Source organism: Sebastes fasciatus, chromosome 13 (assembly GCF_043250625.1).
Source record: "Sebastes fasciatus isolate fSebFas1 chromosome 13, fSebFas1.pri, whole genome shotgun sequence".
NCBI lineage: Eukaryota > Metazoa > Chordata > Actinopteri > Perciformes > Sebastidae > Sebastes > Sebastes fasciatus.
The window spans coordinates 5,529,876-5,557,522 of NC_133807.1; the positions used below are offsets into that span (position 1 = coordinate 5,529,876).

Below are 27,647 nucleotides of genomic sequence, written 5' to 3' on the forward strand. Positions count from 1 at the left end.
CTGTAAACACATACAAATGAATGGGGGGATTGCTTTTTTTGTGGATAAATAGCAATGTAACATCTACATTTGTCAATTGATTTCAACGAGTTGTTCTCGGTGGGGGTTGGCCTCCGCCAGGGCTGTGCTTTGTCACCAATCCTGTTCGTGATATTCACGGACAGGATACCGAGGAGTAGTCGGGGTGGAGGAGGGTTTGCAGTTCGGTGTGCTGAGGATCTCATCGCTGTGACCTCCAGCACTCACTGGATCGGTTCGCAGCCGAGTGTGAAGCGGCTGGGATGAGGATCGGCACCTCTAAATCTGAGGCCGTGGTTCTCAGCAGGAAACCGATGGATTGCCTACTCCGGGTAGGGAATGAGTCCTTACCCCAAGTGAAGGAGTTCAAGTACCTCGGGGTCTTGTTTGCGAGTGAGGGGACGATGGAACGTGAGATTGGCCGGAGAATTGGAGCAGCGGGGGCGGTATTGCGTTCACTCTACCGCACCGTTGACGATAATCTTTCTAAATTCCTTTTTTTGTTTGTGAAACAGGTAAAAACAAATTTTAGGCTGATTTTACTAAGTAACTTTTTTTTGCCTCTTAGGGAAACCTACGGAAGCCTTAAAAAACGTTAAAAAAATCACTTATTTTGAGACAGGAAAAAATCCGCCTAAATTGTTTTTTTTACCTGTTTCACAGACAAAAAAATGAACTTTTAGAGATTAGAAGTTTATCCTGGCAAAAAAAAAGTTCCACCTGTTCTTAAGTCATAAACAAGGGAAAGAAAATAATTTAGATCATACTCAGAAAATGGATCACTGGGAAAAAAAATAAAAATTCTAGCTTGCCTTTCAGGGCTTCCGTAACTAATAGTTTTTATAGTTTTTTGCTGTGTAGATATGTGAACGGGTCATTGTTTAAGACAACTGTTGACTTTTATTGAACTCATTTCCCCTCCCCTACATGCCATTGATCAATCAGTACACAACAATCCAATAAAAAAAATATACAACAAAACAAAAACAAAAGAAGAGAGAATACACACACACATATATATATATATATAGTATATGCATATTTTGACATTTGTTATTATTTTTTTGTTTTGTTTTTTTAAGTTATGTTAGCTTATTTGTTTTGTTATTGTTTGTTTTTCTCCTCATGTTGAGGGGAGGTCCGTTGTATAAGCCCGTGGCTTCTTGACCTCTCCTGTACCATTTCCTATTTTTTTCATTATCTGGATTTTATGAAGTTTTATGTGTGCAAATAAAACAAAATAAAATATGAAACAGTGAGCCACAGCATTGGGAGCATGTAAAAAAGATGTTTACTGTGATTAGAAGTCATGTTGATAAGGATTCTCCCCATGAGTTGTGTGTATGACGCAAAAGTTATTGGGGGGAAGATTTTAAAAATCACACCATGGCCCTTTAGGATTTCCTCACTATAGAATAATAAGCTTTTCCCTTTTTATGCCTCTGAACAGCGATCAAAGCTAGTTCATAGAGGAGAAAGTGAGAGGTAACTGGATTAACCTGCCACCTTGTGGCTCTTTAGTGCAGTGTCTGTGCATCAGCTTAAATCCACTTGTTCGTGCATCGCTCACACTTCAGTGAAATGACTTGAGCACAAGGTGGTTTATTCATCATCACTTTTGTCATTTGAACTGTTTTATTTCATTATGTCAAATACAGGAATTTCATGTACAGAAGAGCAACTGGAAACTAGAGAATGAAGGAGCTGTACAATATTTACACATCAAAACAACAGAATTGCTCTGCAAGAATATCCTCTGAGAGGTCAAAGAAATAGGAAATATCAATCAACAACAAACAGATAAAAATGACTAACATTAAACACTGACATTTATGCTTTTGGATCGTTTCACCGAACACTTCCTTTCGAGAAAGTCGTGCTTTATTTTTTCATTCATCGTCTTTGCAGGCATTAAATCCTCTCTCGCTTGTTGTCTTTTGAAGAACAAACAGAAAGAACACAGCTTAGTTTTAAATACATTTCCCCTCAAGCGGCTGCTTCTAACTGAGGCAGGTAGAAACAAGAGAGACTATCATATAGTCCTATTAAACCTCACTTCTGTCTCGCTCAACCCTGTCGGTCTGATAGAAGCAAAGTATTGCAGGTGGGCCATTTTTATGTAAATCCCTTTAAAACATTTCTTCAAAAATAGTAACAGCAAACAATCCCATCTTAGGACGGTCATTTTTGGAAATGTCCTTGTATAAATTATACAAACTTTAGTTGTTAATACATACTTATAGACAGCTTGTGTGTGTGTGTCTGTCAATATTCTGTAGGTCTCGACTCTTTTGTAGTGCTGACCAAATTATCTTGTGGTCCCTTTTTTTTTTCACTTTTGAGGAAAATCCATCACATTCACGTAGTTCACTACTCCTCCGTCTTTCAATAGGTTTCTTGAAATAAAGAGGTACTTTAAAATGGACTCAATAATAATAAAACAAACACTTTAAAAGTTAAACCTCCAACAAACAAACAAACCAACAGTGGCTGTTCTCGCTGGAGCCGTCTTCCCTTCTAGCATCCGTACAGTTTCCGTATTCGTTTCACAAATTCTGGATACCTCAATACTTCCACATAATACTGCAGGTGGATGTGTGAGTTTGGTGGCTGGGGGCAGGGGGGGGCTGTGGTCCTCCTTCAGGCCTTGGCACTGAGGCCAAGCAGCTCCATGAAGGAGTTAAAGAGGCTCTCCAGCCAGCCCTGGTTAGCCATGCACTGCTGCACCACTTCCTCCTGGCCGGGGTCCTCAGCTGCCTGCTCGATGCTGTCCGTCTGGTCGGGAAACAACAAGTCGGTTACATACGGTACAATGGCCATAATGCAACTCTAAAGACAACTAAACAAGGGAGAACGGAAGTTGCACGGCTGCAACTACAGAAATGAGAAAATGGTGGCGACGGTGGTTTGACAGAAACAAATTGTCATTAAATTTGGAAACCGAAAAAATAGACATACAAGTACAAATGAAGATGGATGATGTTAATATTGAAAGAGGGTATGAAAATAGATTTCTGGGTGTGATACTGGACCATAAAATCTGCTGGAAACCTCAGATGAATTATGTAAGAACAAAGCTGGCAAAGAGCAAGACACATAGTGGACCATAAATCACTGCACATTCTGTATTCTTCACTTGTATCACCCTATCTGAATTACTGTGTGGACGTTTGGGGTAACACTTATAAAAGCAACTTACAACCATTATGCATACTACAAAAGAGAGCAATCAGGATAGTAAATAATGTGGGATATAGGGAACACACGAACACACTCTTTTTAAAGTCACATGCATTGAAATTCATCAATTTTTAATTTTAAAAAGTATTGTGTTTGTACAACAAAGAAGAGTATGTGTATTTCAGTCTGTGGGGTGGATTGGTGGAATGGGTTGGGTGATTGGTTGAAGCGGAGCACAAATATAAATCAATTTAAAAAGCTATACAAAAAAAGATATTTTTTGCGATAAGGGTTGTGTTAAAGGTTGGTTTATATTTATTTTTTAACTCCGGATGGATTTGTGGGTTGTAAATAAACTTGGGATGCTCTTCATATATTTAATTTGGGATGTAAATAAATCTGGGATAGTTTATATATTATATTATATATTATTACATAATTCTATGATATCTGAGTTGTTAGAGGAGAAGGGAGAAAGGGGTAGGGAAATATATGTTTTACTTCTACCTAATCCTTTTCGGACGCTATTACTCTTGTTTTGTTTGTTATTATTTTGTATCTGTTTTTATTTATTTTTATGTTCAAAATAAAGTCATTCATTCATTCATTCATTCATTCATTCATTCATTCAACTAGTTTATAACTAAGGGGGAATATTTTTGAGTGTGTAAGTGGGTGACGGGCAAATCAAATTCTGAAGCATAAATTTACTGCAGTGTCATATAACAACTGTCACAGCACATTCGGGCTGGTCGGTGCGGTCGCTGTGGTAAATGCTCATGAATAACTCATAATAGCACATTTTTATCTATCCTCTTTGTTGGGCAGACCAACATTTTAACTTACAAACTTTGTGTAAACATATTTTACCAGTACCGGTAGGAGAATTATGACAGTCAATCAGAATGAGATACTGTAGGGCAGCTATTCTCAACCAATGGGCCGGGACCCACTGGTGGGCCTCAGAGCGCCATCTAGTGGGCCGCGGAGGTATACTGGCACAATATGAAACTAAAAAAAAACCACGAATCCATTGGTAACCATGTCATGCTAGCTTGTCAGGAAGAGTGCTAAAAAAATAATGCTTCAAAGTTACGCTAAATTTTGGCGAGGAAACACTGGCAAGGCCATTTTCAAAGGGGTCCATTGACCTCTGACCTCAAGATATGTGAATGAAAATGGGTTCTATGGGTACCCACGAGTCTCCACTTTACAGACATAATGTGCTCGGATGCAGTGACACAAAATGGAGCTGTTCTTGAAGCGAAAAAGTGATGTTGGAGACAACCCTGCTCCAGTAAAAGCTCCACAGCGTGTGGTGAGGAAATATGAACCTGAATACGTTGGATTCATAATGACAGGCAGTGATGGGTGAGGGTAAGCTGAATATTTATGTGGGACATTACACCTGACAGTGGCATAACACATACTTATAGCCCAGTTTGTCATTTATTTGGGAAGGTGGTCCTCGGAAATTGTTTATTAATCAGAAGTGGGCCTCGAGTTACAAAATGTTGAGGATCCCTGCTGTAGGGTGAGCGGGGGGCTCTTGCTAGTACAGTAGCTCTAAACTAAAGCTAACTATGGAGGGGTTCAGAAAACACGAGAAATGTGTGACTTCTTTGGTTCTATGCAAAATAAAAAAAAAACAGCTGGATAACATTACCAACATTTTGAGATCATGCAAAGAAAATATATCACATTTAAATGCCAGCGAGTCATAAGGGCAAAGCTCATGACGAAAGAGAAGAATATGTCATCGGGTCAAGCTGGATTCAACAGGACTATCAGTCTGATTGATCGTAATCATCACGGATGAAAAAAATTTTTTTTGAGGCACACTAAGGTGAGCAGGAAAAATGGCCTGTATTGCTGACAAGAAGGAAAGCTTCCGTATGATGTAAGGCCAGGCACTCACTAGACGTCAGGACAGCCTACTTGTACAGGTCAGGGGATGTGTTATGTCATCTACCGGATACCGGGCCTTGTCATTGTTGTGAGTATTATTCAGCAATCAAAGCAGAGTGAAATGTCATCACCCGACCTCAATGCAGTTATTAACTTCACAGGTTGACAGGTGTGACCCAAAAACCTGATTTCCTGAGCGGAGGACTGAGTTTTAGCATTTCATAACACTCAACAATACAGACGGGATATTGGAGCCAAAATATTGACCAGCATTAATGCAGTCGTTCTTACCTCCTTCTTGCAATGCAGGAAGGTGTGATACTTGTAGTGGTGAAGGGAATGATACAGACTGTAGATCCGGCAAGTTTCAATCGAGAGCTTCAGATCCTGAAAAAGAGTTGTGAAAGAAAAAAAGATTGAAGTTTTTTTTTTTTTCAGCATTTTCAAGCAGGATGTAGGATGATTCCTACACCTTTTGAAAAAAGCACTACTGTCAATTAAAGCAACACTGAAGAAAACTGATAGTACTGAAAGATAGCAGGTAACTTAAATAATAAATAACAAAAAAGCATTGTGATGTTTCTTTATGCTCAGGCCAACACACCCAGGCAAAAGCATTGTTTTTCATGCGCTGCTTTTGCTTCAATAACATGTCTTCTTTCAGACTAGTATAAAGAAATCATCCAAAATACACTTTTAGGTGTTTACTTTACTACTTTGTCTGCTAATTCACATTAGCCTAATTTTAAACTAAATTTCTGAAAACTTGTAAGACAAAAAATTATTGTCTTAATGTAAGTAATCAACTGGGGAAGTTTCATTGTGATATTTACCAATGCATTTGTTTTAACCCTATTCCCCCGTAGTGTCTTGCATAATAAATTATATGTAATTTTACAATCCACATCATTAAAGGCCGTTTTCTCAAAATGTCTTTACAAATCTCCACTTCAGTAGCACTTACACACACCAAACTTTACAGTTTCATTCCTATCTATATTCTGAAGTTTTTCACAGAGTGGTTTGTTCATATATAAATCATAACCTGATTTATACAGCATTTTATTCCTAACAACATTGTGAAAATGGCTTTTTTTATGGCTGTTCACAGTATTTTCTGATTTATGGAGTGATACAAAGAGATATCCAAAATTCCCTCAGTGAAAACCTTTGACTCTAATATGTCAACAAAATGAAACAAGACTTTTGAACCTGGCTTTATCCAATGTTCAGATTTCGATTCTGGATGTAATGTATGTAAATTAGCGCATATTTCATAAGATAATGCATCATAAAACATACAATTTCTGAAAACTTGTAATACAAAAAATAATTCACTTAATGTGATTAATCAACTGGGGAAGTTTCATTGTGATATCTACTGTATTAGTTAAAATGTTTACCCTATTCACCTGGGGTGTCTCCCCATTAAACCTGCAATAGGCAGACATTTTTTTGGCATCATTGGGCAAAGATTACATAATAACCTTTCAGCATATTTGAATTCAAGTGTTCTGAGAGAAAACTAGACTTTTGCACCTCCTCATGGCTCTGTTTTCAGGCTTTAAAAAATCTAGCCCGTGACGGGAGACTTTGACCAATCACAGGTCATTTCAGAGAGAGAGCGTTCCTATTGGCTGTTCATTCAACGTAGGCAGCTGTCAAACACTAGCAAACTCCAATCAATCGGTCAAACTAGGGAAGGATTACTCGATAGGAAAGTCTCTTTCTGACCTGTTGCTTAGGAACACTCCTCTTGACCCGGTTGAGCGTTTTGCGGTTGTAACCTTCCCCACCAAGGTGAACTTTGACAGCTCCAGATTCCAGAGGGTCAGCCATCATTTTTGGGAATACATGTAAAGCCTCCTGGAAAGAGGAAAGCAGAATGCAGTGACAGGCATGAGTACAGCTCAGGTAGGATTGGTGCAACAAAACTCCCTTTTTTAAACGTATCTGCAGTCCTCTATTTGTTTTAAACCCTTACACCGAGGTTTTTATTGTAAACCCTCATCAAGAGGTGGTCACTTCTAACTAGACTGTGATTTTGAGAAGTGCCTGTAAAACAAACTAGAAGGAGGTGTGTACTGTAGGTTTACCTGGTGCTGAACACTCATGCTGACTCTCCTCAACAACCTCTTCTTCTGTTCACCGAGCAGGCTGTCAATTTTCCTCATGGGCGGGAGGTACAACTCGTCTGAGGAGATAAAAGAGCAGAACACTCATTTACATTTTAATAACTGTCACTGCCTGTTATCAAGAGAGACCTGCAAAGGAAGGTGTCAAGGAAAAGCGGTTAGGAGAAGACGTTAGGACGTCATTTTTTGACGTTTCCAGTCTTTTTTTCCTGAGTGCTCACCATCAGTGTCCTGCAGTGCTTGGATCATGTCAGGGTCGAGCGCCGTACTGACCAGCATCTCCACATAGCTCCTGAAAATCTCCCTCATGGCTCGGCTGTTAACTCCGCCTCGCACTGGTCCTAAAACACAAGAAGCCACACTGAGGCCGTGAACACAGCAGACACTGACCCAGAGAGATGTATTCATATGTAATTAACAAATATGTGTGTACCACACACTCACACACACACACAGAACAACTGACCTTCGTCATCACTGGGTATGGAGGAGTCCGACTCAGAGGAGGAGGATGGCACCTCCTTCAACCACTTCTTCCTCTTCTTGGGAGGAGGCTCTGCCTTGTCCTTTGCGGCCTTGGCTCTGGGCCGACGCTCCATCTTCTTCTCTCCTCCTCCTCTCTTCTCCTCCTTCAACCTGGCGAACTCCACCGTGCCATCTCTCCTCTCTCGCTCCTCTCTCTCCCTTTTCTCGTGATCCCTTTGTTTCTCCTTCTCTCTTCCCTCCTTCTCTTTCTGCTCCCTCTCTTTCTCTTTTTCCCTCTCCTTCTGTTCCCTCTCCTTCTGCTCTCTCTCCTTCTCTATCTCCTGTTTCTCCTTTTCTCTCCACTCCCTTTCTCTCTTTTCTCTCTCTTTATCTGCTCTCTCCCTCTCTTTTATCTGCTCTCTCTCCTGCATCTCCTTTTCTTTTTGCTCCCTCTCTTTCCACTCCCTCTCCTGTCTCTCCCTTTCTTTCCTCTCCCTATCCTGTTTCTCCCGTTCTCTCTGCTCCCTGTTCCTTCTATCCCTCTCTTTCAGCTCTCTCTCTTTTCTCTCTCTCTCGTGATCCCTTCTCTCTCTGTCTTTTTGCTCTTTCTCTCTTTTCTCCCTTTCTTTCTGCTCCTTCTCCGTTCTTTCACTCTCCCTCGCCTTCTCCCATTCCATTTCTTTCTCCTTCTCCCTACGTTCCCTCTCCTTTTGCTCCCTGTCCTCTTTTTCCCTTTCCACATTCTCTATTTCTCTCCTGTCCCTCTCTTTCTGCTCCCTCTCCTGTTTCTCCTTCTCTCTCTCCTTGTGTTCCCTTTCCACTTTCTCCCTGTGCTCCCTCTCTCTCTGTTCTTTCTCTCTTTCTCTCTGCTCCTTCAGCTCTCTCTCTTTCTGTCTCTCCTTGTCGTCTCTCTCCACTCGAGGTGGGGTTTGGTTGTGAATGGTGGGCTGCTGTTTAGGTAGCGACTGGCGTCTGTCAGTTCAAAAAGAAAGACACAGAGTGAATGACGCCCCATCGTCTTACCGTTACTTTCCAGTTTGTATCAGTTAATCTTCCGTAGCTCTGAGAGACAATCAGAAACATTCAACAAGAAATCAAGAAGTGTATATCCTTACCTCAGAGTGAGACCGGCTCGATGCCACGGCTTTCGAGAACACACTCTCACGTAATCTTTTTTGTTGACGTTCTCCAAGAACTTCACATAAAGGCGCTGGTAGCGCATTTTGGCATCACCAAAGTAACCCAGATACTGAGGGAGGAGACATGAAGAAAATTTCAATTTAGTAAACAGTTTTTCTATATGAAAAAAATACTTTACACAGTATAAAATGAGATTTAATCAAACTGGATATACTGAAAGCTTCAGTAGGCACAAAGATTTTGGCATCATTGGGCAAAAATTCCAAAAAATAACCTTTTAGCATATTGTATTTCAAGTGTTCTGAGAGAAAACTAGACTTCTGCTCCTCCTCGTGGCTCTGTTTTCAGGCTTTAAAAAATCTAGCCTGTGACAGAAGATTTTGACCAATCACAGGTCATTTCAGAGAGAGAGAGCGTTCCTATTGGCTGTGCTCCGGCTGGTGGGCGGTGCTCATGGATGTATCACGAGAACGAATGAACGAAGTGTGCTTTACGTTGAGCTAGCCAGGCAATTAAGCCCGTCTTAGTTCGGTGTAAGACAGTAACTTGAATTCAGGTATATGGATGTATTTTTCTGTTTAGGTGTAAGAATATTTCCTTAATTGACATTTTTTGAGTTTATTTCTTTTGTTTTTATCAGTAGCGAACTCTCCGCTTGCGCGCAATGCATCCTGGTACATGTAGGCACAGCCGGTATACGGCTCCGCAGCAGGAGAGATCAGCTGTCTCGAACAACACAGCACGCACTGGAGAATTTTATTCCTTCAGTGGACTGCATTTACCATCAGCACTGATTGGACATCCGCATAAAAGGTGACGGATTTTACCTTTAAAGATGCAATTCAAATAAACAAAACAATAAAAACTTGAAGTTTGGGATTTCTCGTGCAGGTTCCAGAGCTTTTAAGTCACTCTTAACCTTCTACATGCAGGTAAGGGGGGCACTCGTTTTTGTGCCTTTATTACTGTGCTTACAGTGACAGGTATAGACAGGAAATATGTGGAGAGAGAGAGGGAATGACCAGGGAAATTGTGGTTGTATATAGTGTACGTCTCTGATCTACATCATCATTACGATAGAGACACCTCTTGAGAAGATGCTTTTGGGAAACAGGGCTTTGGTTTGTATCATACAAAGTCTGATATCACTGATTTGTGATCGAATTACCGATGTAATTTAGTATTGATTGAACCTGTAGGAGTTAACTCACATTACTGGTTGCACAGAACTGCCTTTGTCCATCTTTGATCTCTGGGCTGAATTTCTGGAGCAAGGCTTTCTGCACCCTCCAGATGGGCGGGGGCTCCCGGCCTGTCTGCAAGGCCATCTGGTGACACAAACAAACACGGTGTATGCCATTATTGTAAAGTTATGTATTCACCACGCATACTTCCTGGGAGCTGTGGGTGTACTCACCTTAAGCGTCCCGATGTCCTCTGTCCGAACCACAAACTCGTCCCGTTCGCGGAAGATTCCCTCGCCTCCGCTCTCGCTGTCCTCCTCCTCGCTCTCCCCGGCGATGGCGGCGTCAGCCTGCTTCTTCGCCAGGTGGAGGGAGGTAAGACGCTGGGGTGCCGGGGCCTCTTCCGGGGTTGGAGGTGATGGCGGCGGAGAGGATGATGAAGAGGGAGAGGAGGAGGCGGGTGAGGAGGGGGAAGGCTGCTCAGCTTCGGGTTCCTGGTCCTGATCAGAGGATGATGGAGGAGGTGTGGTGGATGGAGGGGGAATGGACTGGCCCAAGGGAAGGTTGGAGAGGGGTGAGGACAAGATGGCCGGAGGGGAGGTGGAGGGGGGTGGGGAGGTAACTGCGGTTGGAGGAGCCGGTTGGTAGGAGGACTGCTGCTGCTCAGAGGGAGGATAAGTTTGATCCGCCTCTTCCTCATCCTGCAGGATCGGCAGTTGGGAGGGTACGGAGAGGCAGGGGGGAGGGAGGGGCGAGGGTGACGAGTAGGTGGGTGGCAAAGGGGAGGTGGATGGTGATGGTGATGGAGATGGTGATGGGGATCGGGATGGGGATGGGGATGGGGATGGAGATGGAGCTGCAGGAGCAAGCACCAGTCCTGATGGAGAATCTGAAAAACAGGATGGGAAGAAATTAGAAAGTTAGCGGCAAGTTTTTAAGGTGACACGAAATGACTTTGAGATCGCTATTTTCATTCCTCGGTTGGTGTGTTTGTGCAAGAAACTAACTTTTGCCTGTTAGCCAGAAGCTTCACCTGGAGGCAGTAACAGGATTTGACAACTCTCATTAGTGAACTAAATCATGAACTACTCAATATGGTTTCAAACAAATAAGTTGTCATAAAAAAAAAAGTCAAAAAGTCTAACTTCATTTTATTTGCAGGACATAAAAAATAGGATAGTGAGCAAATTAAACTCCATATTCATAATGAAGAAATACTGAAAGTTTCATCAACAGAGGTATTCTTATAGATGACAAACTCTCTTGGGGAAATCCGGTTGGTTTTGTCTGCGATAAGGTCACCAAATCTCTTTGGATCCTGAGAAAAATACGAGGTTTCATACACAATACATGTCTGTTAACATTATATTATAGTTTAATTTATCCATATTTAACTTACTGTAATATTGTATGGGCAAGTACTTTTCCAACGTATCTGAACAGAGCGAGATTAGCAAACGTTTTCGAATGCTGCTATACCAAGTGCACTGCTTTTTTTTTTTTTTTAATTGCAGTAATTGACTATATTTTACATCAACATTCTTCAAACCTGTACATTTGTCTTTAAGGCAAGATATAAGGGATTTACCTCATTGTTTTAGATATTTTTCCGTTAACTACTCGGAGAATCTTCCTCTTCCTTTGTATAAAACATCCCGTGGTGAGATTTCTATCAGATTTCGTGGAGTTATATTATGGAATGAAAATGTCCATTTGATGGATTCCTCTGTGTCATTGTCTGCGTATAAAACAAGACTTAGAAATGCTCTGCTGACAAAAACATTTGATTTGGAAAATAATGATCACTCTTAGAAACTGTAAATATGGCAATTACTCCTGCTACTTTATATTATTATTTTTTTTAACTTTACTCCTACACTTTACACAGTATATTTTTATATGTGAAATTGAACACTAATATCTAAAATGTACTGGTGATTTTTGTCATGGAAATATTTGTACCTATTGTTTGTCCTTTGGGTGTGGCTTTTATATAAGCCATTATAGGTTAAGTTAGGTTAGGCAAATCTACCAGTAACAACAACACAGTCTTTCACTTGTCTCCCACTCATAGACACTTTCAATTGATTTATTTAATTTAAAGGTCCAAGAATATGCTCATTGTCAGGTTCATTCAGTTCTATTTTGTGTTTCTACTAGAACATGTTTACATGCTTTCATGTTAAAAAAAAGCTTTACTTTCCTCATACTGTCTGCCTGAATATACCTGTATTCACCCTCTGTCTGAAACGCTCCGTTTTAGCTCATTTCAACAGAATTGCGTTGCTAGGCAACAGTTTGGGTCCATGTTTACTTCCTGTCAGCTGATGTTATTTACATACACTGCAACCGGAAATAAAATGGGACACATTAAGAACGTTTACGTTTAAAGCCGTGTAATGGTCTAAATATTGTATGTTTGTGACATCACAAATGGACACAAATCCTGACGGTTTGTTTCAAACGCACAATTTCTGAATACGGGCTGTGCGTAGTTCTCCGTATATTGAAGGTTTCAATACTTTCACATTATTTATATAGCACTTAAACCTGCTTTATACTATAAAAGACATGACAATCTCACTTTTTACAATATGAGTAATATTATCTTTAAGTAATATTAAATCAAGATCCACTCACTGCCCTTTTCCAGAGCTCTCTCCCACGGCCCCTCATCAGTGAATCAAGTTGTTGGATCAGCTGTCATCAAGTTGGTTCAGATGTCATCACGTGACCATAGTGTGAAATTTAGGTCAAAGTTTAAAAAAAAAAAAAAAAAAGTAGCTTTCAACTCTATCTGTAATTTAATTTATTTTGCTTGAGGAGTCAATCAAGGAGGATATTGACATCTGACATGCAAGACCATCTTTAAACACACAGAGGTTACAATCTCCACTTATTATTAATATTATTATAATTATTACAGGACTAAAGTTCCATAGTTGGATCAACAGGGGACCCAACTCCATGACTACTGAGTGACTCCATTTGCTGATGAAGGCCATGAGATGCTCTTGAAACCTCAGGGAAAAAGCTAGCGAGTGGACCTTAAGTTCTACTATTTCCACGGTCAAGAATGAACTTTCGAGACATGATATAACTTTTGTGTAGGGGAGAAGTTTTTAAAGAAAATATGAGTGGCAGACAGATGAAGAAACATACATTACCTTCAACATTAAGAACCTCCAACATCTGCATGTCAGACATCCTTTCCTTTTCATCCTCCTCCTCCTCCTCCTCCTGCTCTTCCAGGTCTCCCTGCTGCAGATTCAGTGGATCAATCATTAGTTCTTCATCGTCTGCAGTCTCCCCACCTCCCTCCTTCTCCTCTTCTCGTCCTCGCTCGGCCTCCCTCTCCTCTGCTTTTTCACTGTTCGACTGTGGGGAGACCAGTTTTTGCTCCTCCTTGTCCTGTATGTCCTGTGTGTACGTGAGCGCCTCCTCTTTTCCATTCTCCATACTGGGGATGAGGGGAGGCATGGCGGGGAGAGGAGGGCTGAGCGGCGGCTCCTGTGGGCTAGACGGGGACATGCTGGACGGGGTCCTGGCCATGGCCGAAGCCATTGCGGCAGCTAACGAGTGCGGGGTGTCGTAGAGGGCCGAGATGGCAGATGATATGCTTTTCTGCAGGTCCTGGTTTTTACTGACCTCCTCCTCCTCATCGGAGGAGAAGGAGGGCAGCGTCTCCAGGTTCCTTTTGAGCTCCTCGTCCAGTGGCTTGCAGGGACTCGGGCAGCTGCTGAGAGCCAGGTCCGACCCTTCGCCCTGCCCTCCCTCGCCGAATGCTCGCTGCTGCGGAGGATTCGGCGATAGGGGAGGAGGAGGCGAGGATAAGATCCCTCCCTTCAGAGAGGAAAAGGGGTTCAGGGATTCCTGCTCACCTCCGTCATGTCCCAGTTCAAGGCCCGACTGTTTTTTGCCAGTCTTCAAGAAGTCCAAAAAAGAGGCCATGAAGCCAGGTTTGAAGTCGAAAGCCTTCTCATCAGCCTGCAAAAGGCAAAAGAGTCATCAAACAGCATCATCACTGATGAGTGCTTTATGATGTTGTCACTCCTTTTCCACTGCACTGGCATGGTCTGTCATCTAGCTGTATTCCTCTCTGTACACTGCAAAAAACAGCTGCAACTAGTAATTTGGTCTCATTTTCACTTAAAGACTTAAAGCTTCAGTAGGCAGAATGTCTTTGGCATCATTGGGCAAAAATCCCATAATAACATTTTAGCATATTGTAATTCAAGTGTTCTGAGAGAAAACTAGACTTCTGCTCCTCCTCATGGCTGTTTTCAAAATAATCTTGCCCATGACGGGAGACTTTGGCCAATCACAGGTCATTTCAGAGAGAGAAAGAGAGAGCGTTCCTATTGGCTGTTCATTCAACGGAGGCAGCTGTCAATCACTCGCGAACTGAATAGAGAAGCTAAAAAAGGGATTACTTCTCTTAAAAAATCATACCTAAAAATCACACCATTTTTGGAGTTGTCGAGTTAGGTGAAACTTTATAAACTTTGTGAAATGCTGTCTGCGACAAATTCGTAATGAATCGTGCCTTGTTGTAAATTCAGCAAACGTAGGATAGGCCTACAGTAAGCTATTTCTTTCTTTATGTAAAGACATTGTCAGATTGTCCCGGCCTGTTGAAGTATTACTGCACATACAGTAAATCAGCTGCTCAGGTGAGTGCTGTGCATGCAGTAAAAGTAGCACCTGCGATCTATCTACCTCCAATTCAAGATGATCACCTGAAGAGAGGTGTAAATGAGTGTGTATATATTTATATATATACCCATTTGAATAGAGAGGCAACCTGGACATGTGTGCTAAAATCCACAGTAATAACATACAGTAATACAGCAGCTGGACACCCTCTGGTTTTTTTTCCTATTAAAGCAGCAGTGTGTAGAAATGGAGCAAATATGATTAAATGGCATCTGCAAGATTTCACAGAGTGATTGACAGCCGGCTCTCATAGACGGCAGCTGGATGGCAGACTCCAGATCAGCTCTGACTGCTTGTTTTCCTCCAGTCTGTGAGAACTTGCAGATGCCGTTAGGAGCACCGGAGGACACTGGAGGACACAGTGGCACATGATTTTTTTCAGATTACCTGACTCATGCACTATTGTCATGATATAGTGACCATTATTTTTATCACCCTGTGAGCAAACAGTTGCTATTTTACACATCCGGCAGACACAAAGCATGAATGAATGAATGATGAATAAATCCAATATCCCCTTTTCTGTAAAGGGTAACTCCGCTATTTTTCAACCTGGACCCTATTATCCCATGTTTTTGTGTCTAACTAACTAATAGGGTCAACAATTTCTGAAACTGGTCCAGTATTGAGAGAGAGCGCTGTAGACAGCAGCTGCTCACGGGCTGCAATACGGTACTATTTGGGCGAGATGGCACCGTCATTTACGTCCACTAAAAGTGCTTGTTTTTTGCCGAGATAGACTCTGATTGTTGTTATAAGTGTCTGACATTATGGAAAGAGTCTCACTCAAGCTGAAGTCTCGTTGTGAAATCTGGCGAGGTGACGTGTTGAGACGCAGGAATACATCCATGGTGGAAACACGAGTGGCAGCCAGGCAGAGTTTGTTGTGTTGAAGTACAGAAAGTGTAGCTTAATGATATCTAAAAGATTTTCAATGTCATGGCTGAATATTTAGATGATTTCCACAATGTGGATGAAGGTTTTGAATTCAATGGCCGACCGTATTAATTTGAGAAAAAGGTTTTATTTCTCTGTAGGGTCCTTTCCATAATGTTGTCAGACACTTCTAATAAGAATCGGAGCTTGACAGTGGTAAAAACAAGCACGTTTAGTGGATTACATTGACGCTGCTCACTGCACTCACAGCTCGTTTCGTGGCTTGCCGGTTAGTCACTTAGACACTAAAACATGGGAAAGTTAAAGTTACCCTTTAAGCTCTGGTTTGGTCTTCACCATCTCCAAGGTGAGAGTGAACGAAAACAGCGAAGCTACAGATGGTAAAACCAACACAGAGAGCTGAAAGATAGAACTGAGGGTACAGCAGATAGTTGATCATTCTCTATGAGTTCATCATTACAAGAGGACCCCTTTCAATTTCATTATACACATCGTCATTTGACCAATTGCTCATATAAAAATACTTATATGTGCAACTTTTAACTACAAACAATTCTGCCAGTGTTGTGATATAGTTCCAGATGTTCCCTCTGTAGTTTCCCTTGTTTCTGAATCTTCTAGAAAAATGAGTATTTTGACAGACAAAATCCACTCCACTAGAAAAAAATTAATTCTGACATGACATCTTAGGGCTTCAACTAACTGAAATTATTTTTACCATCAATTAATATGATTAATTTCTCAGTTAACTGACTAATCATTTGGTGTATAACATATCCGAAAATTGAGACGATGCCTACCATGCTGTAATCAAACATCTAAAACCGAAAGATATTTAGTTTACTGGTCACATAAGAAAAGAAAAGCTGGGACTAGGAAATGTTTTGAAAAAAAATGAATGAATGATTAATTAAATTAAGCAATTATCAAAACAGTTGCAGGTTCTTTTTGATGAACTGATATATCTCTACATGCTTTGTGGTGATGACAAGTCAACGCTCATCCAAATGGTAGATTTCTGTTTAAATTTGCAATATTTTGGGTATATCTGACACCCGTGCCCCATTTTCCCTGAACCGTGCGTTTCTGTTATACCTTATCACATGTACGCTCATTGCTCATCCTTTAAGAAAACACTTACATTTTACTCAGTCATCTGCTTTTTTTCGTTCTGCAAAAACATTTGTAATTTTAAAACTTTATTTGTGTGGAATCTCTCATATCTCCGGTTGCAATTAACACGTGGAATGAACAACAATCTGATATATTTATGATATGAAAATACATCATCAGTGCATCACTGAAATTATAAGGAACATTGACAAGCAGACAGTGAAGATGCATGAAAAGTGATTGCAAACAAAAATCAATGACAGCTTTATTCTTGTTGTTTGCACAACTGAGGAATGCATATTGATTCAGCTGACATACTATTCATCATGACTATATATACTATATTGTACATTGTCATTCCAAAACATGGCGTGGTCACCTCGACTCTTAACAACCTTAAGAAACCTCTCTATGTTTATCTTACATTCAAGAGCATCTTTAATCTTAAATGCGTATTAATTAGGAATAAAAGTGAAGGATTTTTACTTCTTTACTACTTACTGTTATTTAAAATAAAGGCCTTGAACACTGGGCTATAGGTAATACAGCTCAACAGACAGCAGGTGGCAGCAAGGGTTCTGCACTGAAAAATGTAGTAACCGTGGCAACAGCTGCCCTGGTAACAGCCATCTCTCTCCTCTCTCTTTTGTCAGTCAGAAAGAACTGGCTGTCAGTCAACTATAACCTCCTTCTCTCCAAACCTCAAATCACAAAAACATGACTGAAAATTTTCTATATTGTGTTTTTTGCTCCACTGGAGACTGCTATCACTGAATCATTTTGTGCATGTAGTTTGAACAAACACCTGGGCAGAATGCTACCTTTTTACACAGGTATTGGCATAAGTGCCTTTAGGCACCTGGGGTGTGAAGAAGGCAGATAATGTGTTGCTCTCCCTATACCAGAGGCTTGAGTTTGAATGGATGAAGTATGAATTATATATGAAGCTCCTGGCTTTGCTCGTTTTTTGTCGAGGGTGTGAAGCAACTTACTGAACTGGAGAGTTTCTGCATAGCAGCCCAGGCTTCAGGATTCAGTGGATCGTCGATTTCTTTCTTCCACGTCATCTGTGTTAAGATCAGAGAAAACTGCTTTCAAAAATCAGTTTAGGTCCATCTCTTACTCTTTCTTTACATGAACAACAATGTTATGTGATCCCTTTCGAGATGTTCACAGAGGCCATCTTGAAGATTTCATGGTGGGGGTTGTAAAATCGGGGACACGTTTATACATTTAGATTACATTTAAGAGGACAAATGTTCATATAGTGTCATTTAAAAGGGGTACAGGGAGCCTTTGAACCTGATACTAAGAATAACTATAATGTGTGTACCTAGATTTATCAATGAGAATAATGTAGAAAATCAAGTCTTTTAGTACATTATCTCGTAAAGTTTAAGGAACAAAACGCAATGACAAGTTAACTTAAACTTAAATATATTATTAATATTATTATATTAATATTTAGTTGCAGTCAATGCAAAAAAAAACATGAAGCCCACAAACACCAGCAGACACTTGGTGAGTCCCGAGTGATGCTCTGCCATGGCTGTACTGCATTTTACCCTTTAGGTTCTTAAAGGTCCCATATCGTGCTCATTTTCAGGTTCTTACTTGTATTTTGGGTCTCTACTAGAACATGTTTACATACTTTAATGTTTAAAAAACCCTTTATTTTCCTCATGCTGTCTGCTTGAATATACCTGTATTCACCCTCAGTCTGAAACGCTTTGTTTTAGTGCATTTCAATGGAATTGCAACAGAATTGCGTTGCAAGGCAACAGTTTGGGTCCATGTTAACGTCCTGTCAGCTGATGTCATTCACATACACTGTAACAGCAAATAAACTGGGACACATTTACTATGTTTATGTTTAAAACTTTGAAATGGTCTAAATATTGTAGAAATTTTGTGACATCACAAATGGACAGAAATCCTTACGGCTTGTTTTAAAAGCTCAGTTTCTGAATACGGGGCTGTGTGTATTTCTCTGTGGATTAAGCGTTTTGATACTTTCACAGTATTTATATAGAACTTGAACCTGCTTTATAATATATAAGCCATGAAAATGTCACTTTTTAAAATATGGGACCTTTAAAGGAATAATTCACCCACAAAATGACCATTTGTATATCAATTATTCACCCCGTGTTACCTTGGATTCTTGAACAAAACTTTGTTTTTTTTGTATGCCTCCATGGTGAAAGGAGAATCAAACAGGGAGAAAAGTCTTGATGAATTGAAGTGCATGGGGGCTGTATTTAACAACAGCCAAACTACATCAAAACATCCGTTTACAAACTCTCACACAACTCTTGCAGTATAATCCAAGTCTCATTTATCCACTTGTATTCTCACTATTTCCCTAACCACTAGACTTCTTTGCTAAAACCATACTATTTGTTCAACACGACCCCCATTTACTTCAATTCGTCAAGACTTTTTGATTCTCCATGCGAGAAAAACAATGTTTTTTTCAAGAACTCAAGTTAAGACACGGTGAGTTATTGATATGCAAATGGTCCAACATTGGCCCTGCTGCACTGTTCTAAAATTACAGGACTAGGTTTTGTTAAGATGTGAAGACCATCCAACATCCTTAAAGGTGAGTCAGCACTTTAACTTCAGTCACTGGTTAAAACTTCTGTAGGCAGAATTTTTTTTTGCATCATTGGGCAAAAAATTCCATAATAACCTTTCAGCATATTGTAATTCAAGTGTTCTGAGAGATAACTAGACTTCTGCACCTCCTCATGGCTCTGTTTTCAGGCTTTAAAGGTCCCATATTGTAAAAGTTACATTTTCATGTCTTTGATATTATAAAGCAGGTTTAAGTTCTATATAAATACTGTGAAAGTATCAAAACGCTTAATCCACAGAGAAATACACACAGCCCGTATTCAGAAACTGAGCTTTTGAAAACAAGCCGTCAGGATTTCTGTCCATTTGTGATGTCACAAATATACAATATTTAGACAATTTCAAAGTGGTGGATGTGAATGACATCAGCTGACTGTAAACATTCTGTAAACATGGACCCAAGCTGTTGCCTAGCAACGCAATTCCGTTGCAATTCCATTGAAATGTACTAAAACAGAGCGTTTCAGACGGAGGGTGAATACAGGTATATTCAAGCATACAGCATGAGGAAAATAAAGTTTTTTTTTAAACATTAAAGTATGTGAACATGTTCTAGTAGAAACCCAAAATACAACTAAGAACCCGAAAATGAGCACAATACGGGACCTTTAAAAAATCTAGCCCGTGGCGGGAGACATTGACCAATCACAGGTCATTTCAGAGAGAGAGCGTTCCTATTGGCTGTGCTCTGGCTGGTGGGCGGTGCTTGGTACTTCCTCAACTTGATCTCAACATGGCTGCCGGGTCACAAACGTTCTCATTTTACAGCTAAATAGTACACTACAAGATGTTTCTGAAAACATTTGAGGAGAGAAATAAGCTTTACAGGCATGCTCCATTTCTACCCACTGCAGCTTTAATGTTAAAACCAATGGCCTGGAATAAAAAGCCAGCACAATGAGAGAGGATAACTGTTCAAATACGTACTAACTGAACTGTAAATCAGTTTGATTTGATCTGGAAATCTACTGTAAGGTGCCACTTGGTCACAGTCAAAGTACTGACTGCAGATACAGTAAACCTCTCTGTTGCTGAGGCAACTAGATTTAATTTCCCTCTAACATGGAATATGGTTTGAGCTGGTCCTCTGCAGCCCTTCTACAGATATCTACAGCCCCTTCTCCCACACACCCAGAATCTTAGCTGATGAATATTGGTAAAGCAATAATACTAAAGGTTCTAAGCCTTTTTTAGGTTAACATCAGGTCGTAGGTTCTGCTTTACCAAACAGTCTTGTCTCCAAATCCCCTTTTTGAATAAATAAATCCACTGTTCAGATAATTATATTTTAATTCCTGCTCAAATAATATTGCTTTGCAAGATATTTGTCATTATGCCCTTCCCCTGTGAAAAAGACACTCCCCTCAAGCTGTTGTGTATAATTTGACAGGGGAAATGAGGAAAACTCTCAGCTTTGGTCACACATCGCACAGCGCCAGTCCATTCAAATTTGCATGGTGAAATCGGCATTGAATTCATATAAGGTACTCACCATCCTTTCAATAAAGCATTGAATGTTTCAAATACTTGGCATTGAAATGATTACAAATAAATTTACACTTCAAATAGGTTTGAGGAGTTCAGCATTTATCAGAGCGAAACTAATAAAAGGAGCTTTGCCAGCACAACCGAGCAGACAGAGCTGGACAGTCACATGACAACACTCGCTGTAAACTCATCAGCTTCTCTTTAAACTTCTCATGTGTGCTCTTTACCTCTACAGCTTTCTGCTGATGCTTCATCATCTTGTCTTGAGTCTGGTTCATCTCATTTCTGCCGATGTCTATGGGTCCAGGACTCAGTCCCAGAGATGGTGCCGACCCCACCGATCCGTCAGACAGAACTGGCTCAGCGCTGGACAGTGAGTCTGTCCTCAACAAAGATTCTGATGGAGGCATGTTGGGAACGGGCAGTTTGATCTGAGAGACAGACGGGTTTGGGTTCAGGTCAGATGGAAGACATTCAGAAGCACTTTTTTTTTAGCATTGTTTTGTTGGAATTAGAACCCCTGAGGGGTTGGTTTCACAGAGATATACGACACAAGTCCGTAACGCTCAGCATGAGTTGTTGTTCAGTTCTGATTTTAGACAAATCTAATTTGTGTCAGGCCAGAACTGGCAAAGGGAAATTTATTGCACACTGTGGTGACAAGCAAGTGTATCAAGAAGTATTGTGGGCATATATATCTTCTTCTTCATCTTATATACTGTATATATATATATATACACATACACACACCTGTTGCCGTTCCCTCTCTCTCTAATTGCCTGGACATCAGTGAGTCTCTATTTGCATCTTGCTCCCTTCATCCCTGAATTGGGAGTGAATTTTTTGGTGTGGCTGCTCCCTGAAACAACTGCACAAAAATACTATTTTTAAACCTAAAAGAGAGCCACCATACCCCTACCCCTACTTCCTCTGAGTCATTTCCATTGTATCAATCAATTAAACCTGCTGACAAGTGTCAAAAAAAAACATTGGAGTTTTCAAAGTCAGCAATAATCACTTGGATTTTTGTATTTTATCTGCTGTTGCTCCACTTGAATTTGCTATCATAAATTACACATTAATCTATACAGAGCTGATACCAAATTAGTCTTAGAGATAATCATCAACTAAAGTGATTAAGGCTGACTATTTGTTGACACTATTTCCAAGTCAAAAGAGCAAAACTGTCCCTAGAATTCTCAGTGATATATTTGAGTTCTACCTTAAAGGGATAGTTAGATGGAATAATGGTCTACCACTGCCTCGATCAGTTAGTTTATTTGTGTTATTGTGTGACTTTGGTGAATCAGAACTAACCCTTTCAAAAAAAGTCCTACAATAACACAAACAAACCGATGGAGGCAGCAGTAGACCAGCAGGTCCCGTTTTCTGCGAGGTAAAATGACTGTTTTTGTCAAAATAGTCTGGTGGCTTTTAAGAGAGCATAGATAACAGCTTCAGTTCACTTCAACTGATATTGATATTTGTTAGGTGGTATATAGCTATTTAGTTTGAAAATAGATGTTTTGCTGCTGCCCGCGTCCACGGGCTTCCGTAGCTGCCGTGCTGGTACTCCTGTCTGTTTCTCCAAATTGGGGGGGTGCCGACCGCCATCTACTGTAGGTAATACACTGACTATGGAGAAGTACCTCATAATACATTGAAATATCTTAATTGTTCCTTCAACTGATCAACATTCTGAAGCTACAGTAGCACTACACTAACTGAATTGTTATTCTACAGTATACATACAGTGTAAGATTTACCTTAGCTGGTGGAGGCCATTCAGAATAAGATGAACTATAATTTGTGCATAGGACTTTTAAATACTTATATCAGTTTTATCAAATCTAGTTAGGTCTAGCTTTCAACTATTAACTACTTAAGTAACAAAATGTATATATAACTTCATATTTAAAAATTTGAACTTAAACAATAACATTCAATAACTAAAAGTCAAGTTTACCAGATAAATCATATACACACACACACAACATATTTCTTTTTACGTTTCTGAGCGCCATAAGCAGGGCGCAATTTATCATCAGAATTTCTATTCTTCTACTCAGTGCAGGTAGGACGTTTCTTAATGTCCTACTCTAAGCTAGGACCATTTCAGCACTTTCAAACTTTTTAGGCCTGACTCTAAGAGTCTGGTCTTTTCACTCTTACCTTGATAGGTCTGACTGGATCTTGCTGCGGCAGCTGGGATAGTTGCTGTTGTTGTTGATGATGATGCTGTTGTTGATGTTGCTGCTGCTGTTGATGCTGCTGTTGATGATGCGGTTGAAGGAGAGAACAGGATACATGCTGCTGCTGATGATGCAGGTGATGCTGTTGTTGTGGTGCTTGGTGGTGGTCTGCTTGCTGTCTGTGTTGGTCGTGTGGATGCTGTTCGAGATGCTGCTGTTGGCTGAACTGTTGCTGCCGATGCTGCTGCTGCTGCTGCTGCTGATATGGGAGGCTTTGTGCTTTGTTCACATCTTGATGCATTTCAACAAGCCCTTCCTCCTTCCTGCCTCGCCCTCGACCTCGCCCACGACCCTTTCTACTTTCTCCAGCCACTGATCCTATCAGCCCCCTGCAGTAGGCGGGCTCTGGAAGAGGACGTATGCGTGGTCTACCTCGTGGACGAGGAGGGCCTTCACGTTTTGGTTTAGTTGGTTTCCTGCCTCTTTTTTTAGGGCCTTCGTTGGGGAGGAGTTGTGGAGGGTGTCCAAGGGATGAGTAGCTGGAGGGGTGGCAGAAGTCCATGTCACCCATCAGTGGACTGAGCCCACTTGCTCCTGATACCCCACCAGCCTTCCTACAACTAGACACCAAGTCAGGGAGCAGGTCAGGAAGGCGTCGACTGTTTAGGCGTATATCAGCTGGAACATCAGCTTTATCCTCATCGTCTTCAAATTCATACTCCTGCGCATAGTTTTTCTTTGTTTGAGGTTGTGGCTCACGCCGCTGTTTGAGCAAGTGAAATGAGCTGGTCTTCAGCAGTTTCTTGGGTCGAGAGGAACAGAATATAGGCGATGTCAGACCAGTAGTACTTGAACTTCCACCCACTCCTACACCTCCCATCATCTTGTTGACTGTGCCATCCCCAGGAACTGCTGAACTCAACCCCATAGTGGCTGTTTGGGATTGGATGAGGCCAAGTTGGTCTGTATTCACAGTGGAGGGAAGCTCGTGGGTCTTCATAGAGTCAAGGTCTAGGTGTAGATTGCCATTTCCTGTTCCTGGAAGGCTGTGGCAGTACTGTCCATAACCTTGATCACTGTGACCAACCATATCATAGCCCTCTCCAGCACCTCCTGTTTTTAAGGCCTCCATACCCTCTTGCCCCTGCCCATGGCCCTGGGTTAGGCTTTCTTGAGCAGCCTGTCCTGCCCCAGAATCCTCAGCACAGCTTGACTTGTAATCAGCTGAGCAAAACATGTCCTCCATCTCAGGAAAGAAAGAGCGGTCTTCATCGTGTAAGAGAGAGTCTGGAAAGCAGATGGATGTTAGAGGGGCAAACCTCTGCTGTTGTTGCTGAACTTGATTCTGTCCTACTTTACCCACTGGGCTCACTGCGTCAAACGGGTGCTGTTTGAGCTGGTCTAACTGGGAGAGTGACAGAGTTCCAGGCTCTCTTTGTTGAGGCTGCTGCTGTCGTTGGGGAGTTCCCATATTCGCTGCCATCCGGTGGGAGAGTGGGTGAGCTAACTGAGAGTGTGCCAGCTGATGGTGAGTGTGTGTTTGCTGTTGATGGAGGGCATGGGGGTGGGCATGGGCCTGAGGCTGGTTGAGGTGGTGCAGGTGTGAGGGGGTGGACAAGCCCAAATCTGGTTCAGAGAGGAAGTCATGGAGATCTGAGGCTGTTTGTTGGGGATGGTGGTGGGGTGTAAGTCTGTGCTGCTGTCTATGTCTGTCGCCACCATCTCCTTCCCCTCCTGTAACAGTCACTCCAACTCCGGTTCTGTCCAGAGCTCCTCCACCGCCTCTGCTGTTCGTTCGGGATAGAGATTGGTCGAGCATTTCAAGTGGAGATACTGAGTTCTGACTGGCTCGGGTTTGATCTCTTGGCTGGGCTCCAAGGCCGTAGTGGGTATCTAAACCCTGGGTCTGAAGCTGGAGTTGCAACTGTGATGACTGGTTCTGTGGATGGGATTCCACCCTGGCAGGCCCTGCTCCTCCGGCTGAACCCATCATGGCCTGCTGGCTCAATGGATGCTGCTGTGGAGGGGCTTGCTGGGGGTCCATCTTAGTGTGAGTGGTATGAGAAAGGACAGACTGCAGCATGTGAGTTTGCTGGGGAGGGTCCGGCGGTGATTCTATCAGGGAGAGGGGGACCTGGCTTTGTCGAGCCTGCTGCACATCTGGTGTGTTACACAAGTAGGCATTGTCATTTATATCTGAAGTCTTCTTCAGCTCCATGTGAGGGTGGCTGTGAGAGTGGGGATGGGGATGGCTATGCTGAGTATGTTGAGAGTGCTGTGTGTGTTGAGTGTGCCGAGGATGTTGGGAGATTTGGGGATGCTGAGAGTGTTGCTGAGAGTGTGAGGACACATGTGAAGTGTGATGGGAGTGCTGTGTGTAGGGGTCTCCTCTTCCATAATGGACCACAGAGCCCAAGGAGTCATGCTGTTGTTGATGGGAGTGGGTGGTATGGGAGTGGGAAAGAGAGTCAGTGACCCCTCCAGCAGTGGACTTTGATATGGTCAACTCTGATTTGGCCTGTTGTTGTTTCTTCTGAGATATTTCCAACTGACTGTTTAAGCCACTTTCTGCATCATCAATTGCTGCTCCAGGACTTGAATTGTTGGAGATGTTATTGGTACGAATGACACTCTGAAGGTGGTAGCGCTCTTCTGAGATCTTGTCAATATCATAGGTCAACCTCTTGCCTTCCCCATCCCTAGTTTGTGGGAGCGACTGGGGAAGTTGCTGAGGAGGTGGGTGATGCTGGGAAGGATGGGGATTTGAGCTCTGGGCATGAAGTAAGTGGTGGATGAGGAAATCATCATCATCCTCTTCCTCATCTTGGGATTGCTCAACTCCCAGCATGTTGGTCTCCGTTTTTGGCTTAGGTGGTGTTGTGTGGTAGGACTGGCTCTGCACTTGTCGTGTATCAGGAAAACCTTGTGGTGAGGACATGAAAGCAGGCGAGAGGATTGAGGACAAGTACTTGTTGGCTCCTGAACCTCCAGGTGACTGTGCAGGGCAAGCAGAAGCAGGAGAGTGCAATCCAGGGCGACTGATAGTAGAACTGATGGAGGGTGAAGGACTAGATTCAGGCAGGTGGTAAGAGCTGCTGCTTCCATTACCAACACTAGCAGCCCCGCTCCCTGATCCCGCGGATCCAACTCCACTGCCAAGTGCAGCAGCTCCTGATACGGGTCCACTGACAGTTGATCCTCCAGCACTCCCATACCCTAAGGAAGGACTGCCTGCTCTTCTGAGAGGAGTTGAGCCAAAGCTTGAGTCCCCAAATACTATCTCTGCAGAAAACGAGCGTCCTCCTGAGCCTATACTAGTGAAGGGTTTCCCTCCAGTACCCCCTGTTCCAGAGGTCAGGTCCTGGGCATGAGGTGAGTTAAAGCCTTCATAAGACTGGGCCATGTGTGTAGATGGAGGCTGACCGGGAGAGTAGGACTGGGCATGTTGCTGGGGAGGGGTGTGATCTGGTAGGCCTGTGCTGGATTTGGCAACAGGCGGAGAGCCATAGGTGGAGAGGCATTGTTTGGGTGCTGGCTGTTGAACAAGGTTGGTTGACACCACAGGTAGTGGAGGTGGTGCCAATGCTGACTGAGGCGGGGGCTGCTGACAAGAGGGAGCAGACAAGGAGCCAGTGTTTGTCTTTGAGCTAGAAGAGGATGAAGAGGAAGTGGAGGAGGCCGATGGTGGAGTGTGTGGGGTACGGGAAGAGGTTGACGCTGAGCCCGTAGAGGAGTAGCCACTACTGGAGCTGGAGCTCTTGGCTCCCTTAGCGCCAGATGAGGAGGGGGCTGAGGAGCTGGAGGACGAGGATGTGTAGGGGGTTTGGATGATAGGTCGGTATGTCTTGGATTCCAACCGGGGTGAGGGCTTGGGGTCAGAGGATGGGCTTTGCTCCCCCAGGGGACTGCAGGACAGTCCAGAATGCCGTTGGTGGCTGGCTATCTGCTGGTAGCTAGATGACCCCCCACAGCTGATATACTGCTGTGGGGGGAGTGTTGTGGACTCCACTGGGGACGAGCGTTGGTAATGCTTGATCACACTGTCCTGCCGGGAAACTGCCCTCTCTGAAGGGGGCTGGGGTAGAGGGGGGGCCGTGGGCAGCAGGGCTGGTGCGGAAGAGAACATGGAGGCATTATAGAGCTGGGAGGACTGGTTGTGGAGCTGGGAGGACAACAGATTGAACTGGTGAGGGGACAGGTGGCAACTGGCAGAGGTGGGAGGGGCTTGGGACTGGGGAGGGGCCGGGGGCTCTTGGGAGTCCCGGTAGGCGGCACTCTGGGAAGACAGCAAGCGATCAAAGCCCAAGCTGGCCTGAGATGGTGTTTTGATGTGAAGCAGGGGATCATGGGGGGATAGCAAACCGTTGGAAGTCGGGCTAAATGTAGGCGTGTCCTGCAGGGATAGTGAGGGAGTAAAAGATCGTCCAGAGAAGGAGCCAGGATGCTGGTATGCAGAAAGGGCTGAGGAGGAGGGGAAGGAGCTTGAACCAGGTAGTGCCCCTGAAATAAAGAGCTCCGCTGGGCCCGATGTATGCATTGCTAAAGGACACAATATTACATGGACAGTGTTG

At 42.6% G+C, this 27,647-nt stretch overlaps 1 protein-coding gene across 2 annotated transcripts in view; it reads right to left on the minus strand.

Moving 5' to 3' along the window:
* Window positions 1-1,619: 1,619 nt before the first annotated feature.
* Window positions 1,620-27,647, minus strand: part of prr12b (proline rich 12b) — a 36,658-nt gene continuing 10,630 nt past the window's right edge. For both annotated transcript variants that reach the window (XM_074655082.1, XM_074655081.1), the window contains exons 4-16: window positions 23,057-27,615; window positions 21,112-21,315; window positions 17,749-17,823; window positions 13,198-14,017; window positions 10,264-10,919; window positions 10,058-10,174; window positions 8,822-8,955; window positions 7,708-8,678; window positions 7,463-7,582; window positions 7,203-7,300; window positions 6,841-6,972; window positions 5,398-5,493; window positions 1,620-2,793 (exon numbers count right to left, since the gene is read on the minus strand). In XM_074655082.1, coding sequence (XP_074511183.1) covers window positions 2,659-2,793; window positions 5,398-5,493; window positions 6,841-6,972; window positions 7,203-7,300; window positions 7,463-7,582; window positions 7,708-8,678; window positions 8,822-8,955; window positions 10,058-10,174; window positions 10,264-10,919; window positions 13,198-14,017; window positions 17,749-17,823; window positions 21,112-21,315; window positions 23,057-27,615 — 8,117 coding nt within the window. In that variant the 3' untranslated portion in view covers window positions 1,620-2,658. The remainder of the gene's footprint in view (window positions 2,794-5,397; window positions 5,494-6,840; window positions 6,973-7,202; window positions 7,301-7,462; window positions 7,583-7,707; window positions 8,679-8,821; window positions 8,956-10,057; window positions 10,175-10,263; window positions 10,920-13,197; window positions 14,018-17,748; window positions 17,824-21,111; window positions 21,316-23,056; window positions 27,616-27,647) is intronic.